The sequence below is a fragment of the Phyllostomus hastatus genome, unplaced genomic scaffold (assembly GCF_019186645.2).
Source record: "Phyllostomus hastatus isolate PE091 unplaced genomic scaffold, TTU_PhHast_1.1 phas_scaffold_501, whole genome shotgun sequence".
Taxonomy (NCBI): domain Eukaryota; kingdom Metazoa; phylum Chordata; class Mammalia; order Chiroptera; family Phyllostomidae; genus Phyllostomus; species Phyllostomus hastatus.
The window spans coordinates 62,858,618-62,867,158 of NW_025334033.1; the positions used below are offsets into that span (position 1 = coordinate 62,858,618).

The 8,541-nt window shown below is 58.1% G+C and overlaps 1 protein-coding gene across 4 annotated transcripts in view; it reads right to left on the reverse strand.

Moving 5' to 3' along the window:
* The window catches only part of TTC7B (tetratricopeptide repeat domain 7B), a 211,185-nt gene extending 209,980 nt beyond the window's left edge, over nt 1-1,205 (reverse strand). For all 4 annotated transcript variants that reach the window (XM_045822944.1, XM_045822943.1, XM_045822942.1 and 1 more), the window contains exon 1: nt 982-1,205. In XM_045822944.1, coding sequence (XP_045678900.1) covers nt 982-1,102 — 121 coding nt within the window. In that variant the 5' untranslated portion in view covers nt 1,103-1,205. The remainder of the gene's footprint in view (nt 1-981) is intronic.
* Nucleotides 1,206-8,541: the final 7,336 nt, after the last annotated feature.

The following is an 8,541-nucleotide window of genomic DNA, read 5'->3' on the forward strand; positions in this document are numbered from 1 at the left end:
TGTGCTCACCCAGCCTCAGGAAGCCTGGGATGAGCCAAGACAAAACCTCTGCCCTCTCTCCAGCCCTCTGGTGCCTGTGGTTTTGGCGGGCACTAAAGGACAAGCAAATATCAACAATACTAGCTTCCAAAACAAATAGGGCCACGTGGAGCCGAACTCTAAAATGAGAGTTTTGGATGCAATTTAGATTTGAGTGGGTACAGGAACCAATTCAGCCCGTGGGGTCATGGGCTAACTCCAGGCCCAGGTTCCCACTCAGCGCCTCCCTGGGACCCCCACCAACCCCACTTCCCACCATTCTTCAACCACATTCCCTTTCCTTCTCTACAATATTCTCCACCTGGACTCCCCTGAGTCTGCTTCCCCTATAATCCTAAACCTGACCTCGCAAGGTCCACCGCTTGGACACCCTGCTCCCTGAACCCCAGGGCACACATCTCCACCCACCTTCCACTACCACCCCCCTCATACGCCAAGCCTGCGCTTCCACCTGGAGCCCCTTGAAAGCCATATGTTTACAAACCCTATTTCCCAGGGCTCTCTGTTCAACACCCCTATAAATACATCCTGACTCCCGGGGTACACCATACACACACCCTGGAATCCCACACACACTCACACCCATGTCCTCAAGGGAGCAGCCTTCCCCAGCACCTCCAACTTCTTAGAACCCCAAGGCCGGCCCCTGGCGCCCTGGGACCCAGGCACAGCAGGCGACTCCTCGAGACCCCCCGCACCAGACTCCACAGAAGCTCAACTCTGGGGCGCCAGGCACAAGCCCTCACCCGCCAGGCGCCCCTCCACGCGATTCCCAGGGATCCCGGGCTCCCGAGGCCCTGACCCCGCGCACATCCGCGCCCCGTCGCCCTCGCGGCCCAGCTGTGCCCCTGCCTGCGCCCCGCGCCGCGCCTCGGGGTCCCGGCCCATCCCGCGGAGGCCGCGGCGCCCCCCGCAGCCCCGGCCGGCGCGCCCGGCGCGTACCGTTGGCGATGAGCTTGGCGGACAGCTGCTTGACGAGCTCGGGGATCCGCTCCCACTGGCACTCGGAGCGGCAGCGCTCGATCTCCGTCTCCAGCCGCGAGCCCGCCTTCTTGGTCGCCATCGCGGCCTGGCCCGGCCCGGCCCGCCCGCCCGCAGGCCCCGCAGCCGCGCCGCCGTCGCCCGGGCGCCCCCTCGCCGCCGCCCGCCGCCGCCGCGGGCTCGGGCTCGGGCTCCGGCTCCCGGCTCCGCGGCGTAACGGGAGCGCCGGCTGGGAAGGGGCGGGGAGGCGGGCGGCGGCGGGCGGCGGCGGGGCCCCGGGCGGCGCGAGGAGCGGCCCCTGCCGGCCAGGGCCGGAGCCGCAGCGTGGGCGGGGGTCGGGGCTGGAGGAGGGGCCGCGAGTTGCGAGGGAGATCAGGGAGGGTGAGAAAGGCGCGTTGGCGGGGCTTGGAGGGGGCTGGGGTCGACCCCGACGTGGAAGGGGTGGGGACTCCAGGCACGGTGGAGGGAGGGAGGAAAGGTCGGGGTAGTGGGCTAGGGGGTCAGGGTAGGATGGGGCCAGGAGACAGAGGGAGAGAACTGGGTTGGAGGAAGGGAGAGACTGGGAGTGGGAGTGGGACGGACCCCGGGCCTGGAAAAGGCAGCGACCCTGGAGAAGGTCACCGCACAGGGCGAGCTAGTAGTAGTGGTTTGGGGCCTGGTATGAGGCTGGTGTGAGGGGCAGGCCTGCCTGAGCTTGTCCTGACAGCTCAGGTTTCCAGTAGCTCCCTCTGAGCCTGGGTTGGCTGGAGCCCCTTAGTGGGCCCCTGCTCTGCCCCTGGCAGCGTTGACGACCGCACAGCTCCTGGTGTTCCTAGAGACATCAATCTCAGGCAGACGCAGCACCCGCCGGGGAGGGGCTCCGTAAATGTCTGTTGGGTTGAACGGAGCGAGGCAAAGACTGCTCCGGCTCAGAGGCCAGCTCCCTTGCCCTCTGAGAAGAATGCAAAGTCACCAGTGGGGTTTCCTTGTCTCCGCCCTGCAGACTGAGCGCTGGGGCAGGTGTCCCCAGTATGCATTCTCTCGGCTACTCGGTAACCATGTTGTGGTCACCTACTACACGCCAGGCACTATTTTAGGGCCCAGGGGTACAGCGCAGAACTAAGCAGACAAAACCACTGCCGTGGTGGAGCTCCGCTCCGTCTGAGGACGGAGCTGACAGCCCGGAACACCAGGCACGAGGGAGCACCAAGTCCCCCATCAGCATTACCCTCTCTGGGTGCCTTCCCTCAGCCCCCAGGAGTCCTCGCAGGCAGGGTGACCTCCTACCCCCTCCGCAGCCCTGGGGCCGTTCTTGCAAAGAACAGATGTTGTGGACCCGGGTTTACCAATGAGGATGCTGGACATTCAGACATTGAGAGATGTGAGGAGGGACATCCATGAGATGCCTCCTGACGTGACCAGCATGACCTCCAAAAGCACCCCCCAAGGCCAACGAGGTGATGGAGGTTGATTTGATGGACCTCCAACGCCGTGGAATGTTCGAGTTTCAGCAGGGGACCCTTTGGTTCCACCAAAAGGAAGTAGGGAGGTGAGGAGAAGGAGCCTCCGCCAGAGAAATGTCGCAGACCTTTATGCTGTCCTGTTAATTCCAGCACAGAGGCCTGTCCTTCCAGATGTTTGCCTGGAATGTTCTCTGCCCTCTGGTCCGGGAGGGAAATGCCTGCACATTCTTGGAGACTCAGCCCAAAGGTCACCAGGAAACCTTGCTCAACGTCTGGCAGGGCCTGCGAGATCCCACAGCAGCGGCGAGTCCTCTGTGATAGGACTTTGCACAGCAAACCCTGCCGCCTCAGTTGCCCCACTGCAGTGTGAGTGATCGGTGGCCATCTCTCTGCCCAGCTAGCCAATTCGCTCTAGAACAAGGCCTGTGCTTTCACAGGGGCAGGGTGGAGCTTGAACCCCGACTCAGCTTGTGCCACCGGGGCAGTGGCATCGAACCTCTGCGTGCCGTCCACACCTACAGCTTCCCCGCCGCAATGCCCACCCACGGAGCCGGTTAAGGATTACATGAGGAAGCACAGGCAACACTCTGAAATGGGGTTGGTATGCCTTAACAGTGCAAGAAGTGTGAGCTATCACTCTGTGTTTCGGTGCCCCTTCCACTCAGTGCGGGGCCTGGCACAGCACAGGAGCATGAAGGAGAGAGCGAATGAATGGGTGAGCAAATGAAGATGGAGATCTCCAGGATCCAGAATCAGCCTTCAAATATTTCCCTTTAGGGTTGACACAATAATAAACATATGAATAGGACTACGTGTGAGGTTTCCACCTTCGCTGCAGGCCGCCACAGAAGTGGCCGACAGCCACCCAGTACTTTTAGACCGTCTGCTTGAGCGCTGAGGTCACTGGGGGTAGGGGTTGAGAGCAAAGGCAGGCAAACATTGTCAGCCGGACCTAGCAGAGGGAAAGGACTTTCTGAGCCCTCGCTGTGTGGAGCCAGGGAGCGGGGCCTCCGAGTCTCTGGGTTCATTCCCACACCTGCGAGGCTTTGATCTCCACCCACTGCCCAGGGAGCTCTGGCAGCTGCCACAACCACTGTAGAATCACGATCACGTGATCTCATGAGGAGCAGGTCCCCCAATGGTTTTCCAGGTGAGCTTACCTGCGGGTGGTACTGCAGGTGGTGCACAGGAAGTAGAAAGTCATTTACGCTAATAATAGTAATTAAGCCAACATCTTTTTTTTCCAGGCATTGGTATTACAGGTTTGACAAGGATGTGAAAAGTCACTGCCTATGGTCGAATCTAGCCTTGAGGCCCCGCGGGAAACAAGCTCAGTGAAAGGTGTCCCCAGATTATTCTTTGAGAAAGGCTGGCGTGCTGGGGACTCGAGGCCCAGAGTCCAGCCTCAGAGTGAAGGTCAGTGCAAATGGGGGCACCTCTGGGGCCTGGAGACCTCCCGCCCCTCTTTCCCGAAAGCCTGGGCTCCCTGTACAACTAGAATAGCAGAAGAGGTTAGCAGAGAGGGAGAGGGCTTGAGAGAGACCCCTGGCGTGGGGGGTGGGGGGCTCGGAGGAAGCAGACCCAAGGAAGAGAAAGGGCCAAGGCCTTTGCCCCATGTCTCTCTCAGCCCTGAAGTCCCTCCCCCAGACAGCCACCCGATTCTCCCCCCCTTCCATTAGGTCTCTGCTCCAAGGTCACCTCCCCAGGAGCGTCTTCCCTCAGCAGCTATACAAACCCTTCACTCCCTAACCTCTCGCTGCTCTGTGGTTTTCTTCTTGTCACCCCTGACTTACGTTTATCACCTTAGTATTTCTTTCCTCTCTCCCCTTACTACAATGTAAGCTCCACGCGGGCAGGGGTTTTTGTGTGGTTTTGTTCACTGCTGCATCCCAGCCCCGAGAATGGCACCCGACAGGCATATAGTAGGTGCTCAGTAAATGTTTGTCGAATGGGTGAATAAGCAGACGGGGGTGGGGGGGGGGGCCGGGTGGACCAGGTGGACTCCAGGCCTGCACATCCCAGCGGACAGGCCCACGGAGAAGCGGGGGTCAGCCTGCTGAAGCAGATGGGTCTGATTTCAGGGGCAGGCAGAAATCCTGCAGCAGGAAAGGGCAGGGTCCTCTGTGTACGAACAGGACAGTCACTTCTAACCTTTGACCAGCCCCCCATGCCGAGCAGCAGCCTGTCATCTGGCTGCCTGAGCACGTGCGAGCCATGAGCAGCCGGCCCTGTGGACAGGGGCTGCGGCCGTCTCGGTGGGCACCTGGAAACCGCACCGCAGCTTGCAGGCCCGGGCCTTCAGTAATGACAGTGGCAGTGCCTTCGGGTGGTTTTTAATTAGGAAATATTTGATACCTATAAAAACATATATAATCAAGAGGCGCCCATGTAATAAAAGAATAAAAAGAACACCAGGGAACCGACAGCTACCCCAGAGTCAACCACTAGCTTGTTGTTTATGATACCCTTGATCTTTAAAAAAGGAGTTTTATCACCCACCGCACTCGCTTTCTGCCACCCTTTGTGATATGAGTGTAATACGCAGCCCTGCACGTGCTATTATTTGGTGTCACACTTTCTAAGGATGGCACCGTGTTCTTTAACTTGCTCTCTTGCTCACTGCGTTCCTAGACGTGTTTTTGTTGCACGTAGCTGCTGTTCCTTCCTTTTCTCTGGTGTGTGAACCTCTCCGTGTGACTCGACCACACTGGAATCGTCCATCCTCCAGGTCTGTATCGCCAGTGCCCAGGTTTATGCCTTTCTAAACAAGGCTGCTGTCTGTAAAAGCTGCATCAGGGCCGTTGTTCTGAGCAGGGTTTCGGAGGGGGACTTCAGATGGCTCTGTGCCCTTCCCCCTTGAAGATCTCCTGACCCCCTGCCCAAGGGTTACCTGCTGCTGCCTGGCGCCATGGTCCCCGCTGCAGGGACAAACCAGTGGGAACCTTGCTGAGCCACTTCGGTGCAGGCACAGGCTGGTGTCTCTAATTACCATCTGTTGCCATTTGAGAGGAATGGCCAGGTGCAGGAGGCTGGCTGGCCCCACGAGGAGAGTCGAGTCTGTTCCTAGGGTAGCCTTCCACTTTGTGCGTCCAGAAACACGTGGGTGCTGCAGGGTGCTCCCCCTACTCCCACTAATGAAGCTCACCAGACACCACCGTTTACACTCCATGCCAACTTTCATGTATGATGGGAGCCGTTCCCCCAGGACCCCACACCCAGAGACCCCGATCCCAGCGTCAGGGTGCGTACAAAGCGGAAGTGGTTGCTAGGAGGTTGTTTGGTGAACATGGACTTGGAACAAGAGAGGGGAAAGTCCCAGGAAGGTCATCACCTGGAAAAGCTCTGTGGGCTGTCTCGGTCCCATTCCTGAGACCACCGCTCCAGGGCTGAGGGTACCCACATGTCTGCACCCCCCGGCCTAGGATGCGGCTGCACCAGCTCCGTGAATTTTCACTTCTCGTCTGCACGCATGCCCGCCTTTCCTAGCAGATGGACCCCATACCAAAGTCAAGTCAGGCTTTGATTTAAGTCTGTGTGATAGGAATCCCTTACCTTCTTGAGTGTTTTTTCACACTCAGAGTTCTGGGGACACTTTCCTGTTACCTGATATATCACCTGCCCTACTTTCCTCCAGAGGGGCAAAAAGTGGCTTATGATATAATATCCACTTACACGTTTGAGTGAGAGCAAAGTAAAGATCATCTGACTGGCTAGGCAGCCACAGAAGCATGCAAACACTTCTGATTGTTTTCTTGCTCTCAGATCAGATGCGTGCAGTGCGGTCACCATGCAGGACCTCTCCCTGGGGACTCTTGGGCATTCCATTCCTTCGGCATCTGGAGGTCGCCACTGGGGAGAAGAGCAGGCGGCCTGCGTCAAGGCCTGCCTCTGCGCCACCAACCGCCTTGTGACCAGTCACCCCACAATTTTCTCATTTGTAAAATGAGATCACTGCTCCAGGAGGCTCCTGGGCTCCCCCACGCACGATTCTGTCCAATCAAAGTGAGACTTGGACAGCTGCTAGAATGCGAGGAAGCCCCGGTTATCCCTCACTGGTATGTGGGTTGTCCCACAAGCCACGGTTCCAGGACTGCAGCCCCTTCTTCGCGCTCTGGCTGCTGATTGCAAGGCGGGGGGGGGGGGGGGGGGGGGGGGCGCGGTGGAGGGACGAATGAGATTCTGAAGTTGGAGTGAGGAGGCTGAATCTGATTTTCATCTCTGTCACCTGCTGTGTGACCTTGTGAAAATCATCCCCCCTGCCTGGGCGTCAGTTAATTCCCACGTTAATTAGTTGCGGGGGAGATGATCTCTAGTATTTCCACAGTAAGGTCGGGCTTGAGAAATCCATCCGCTGAGAAGCAAGACAAAACTCGCTTAAATGCATGGTTAGAGTAAGTGGGAAGTAAGTAAGATCTGCCAGGTACTTAGGAAGGCACCGGGAAGGCGAAGGCACCAGCTAACCCCCCATAACGCATCAGCTAAGGTCCGCGCCGCAAACCAGTGCCGTACTTCGGCTGGTTCAAAGGAACACTGAGGTCTGTGTCGGCGAGCAGTTTCCTGCCGAGAAGAAGCCGGCAAGGCCAGCGGATCGGTTTTGGAACTCTGTCGTCGGGAGCCTAGCGGGTGGGGCCGGCGCAGCTTTCCGGAGCTCTAATGAAAGGGGCAGGCTCGGCGCTGCGGCGGCAGCCAATAAGAGAGCGGACCGATGAGGTCATGGAGTTCCTCGGCCTTTCATTGGCGGATCCAAAAGGCCTCGGCCGGCGGTGGGGCGGGGCGGGGCGGGGCGGGGCGGGGCGGGGCGTTGCGTTGCTGTCGGAGACCCGGAGTCGGAGCTGGGAACGAGAGTCCCCAAACTTTCCCCGGACCTTATCTACCCTGAGAAAGCAGCCACACAATGAGTCGGGTCCGGTCTCCTGCAGGAAGAGATGAAAATGCCCAGCAGAAAGGCCTCTTACTCACCTCAGAGGCTGGATTTACTTATTCTGGGAAACCCTCATTTTCTTTGGTGAAAGTGGAGGGTTGGTTGGTTTAGTTCAATAAAACACCCTCATTAACCAAACATTTAGCACGCTGAGCAAAGCCTATTGGCTGATCATGTTATTTCCCCCAGTCAGGTTGGGAACAAAGACATTTCTGACGGATTTTAAATCCGTGATTCTCAAACCCTGAGGGTGCAGAGGGGTCTGGAAGGCTGGAGTTGCACGCCAGGCTCCAAGCCCCGTTCTCCAGGCCTGACTCTGGAACCTGCAGGTGGAAAAAACTGGCAGAGCCTGGGCGTGGGCCCCGCTATGGGAAACGACGCATTTAAAGCATTATCAGAACTCGTTACAAATGCGAATGTATAGGCTGAAGCAGCCCAGACCCACCGAATCAGAAACTCTGGCAGGGGTCCAGCCACGTGTGTTTTAACAAGCTCTCCAGTTGATTCTGATGCACAATCGAGTTTGAGGACTGATTTAAATAAACTTATAATCAACTTACGGCCTTTGAGACTGCTTCTAGGGTAGACAATTTAGGGGTGGCTGCCCCATTATTGCCATGAACTCCTGGGAATCGCCGGGGCTCCCACCAGCCACGGTGGTTTTGGCTATAGGTAATTGGACCAGAGATGTGCTTGTGACCACTCTTCTCCTGGAAATTGAGTGAGGTGGTCCCGTTGGGCAGCGAGACCCTCACAGTGAACTTGGTACTCCAGGCAGCCGTGTTCTGCCATGTGGTCTGAGGAGCAGAGGAAGCCAGTCTGCAGACGGAGGAAGAGTGAGGCAGACCCAGAGGCCCAGAGAGGGGAGACAGAGAGAATCCACTCAAGGATGCCCTTCGGGCCCCATCCTCCTTCCCAGACCTTCCCAGGCCCCGGGCTCTGGCTCCCGGGGCTCCGGGCACACACACTGGTCTTCCAGCAAGCATGTTCGGTCCCACCTGAGGCTTTCACAGGCTGTTCTCTCCGCCTGCAACTCTTGCCCCCTATCATTCCCTACACTTAGGAATGCCCTTAAATGTCATTTCCTGCCCTGGCTGGCATAGCTCAGTGGATTGAGTGTGGGCTGCGAACCAAAGTGTTGCAGGTTTGATTCCCAGC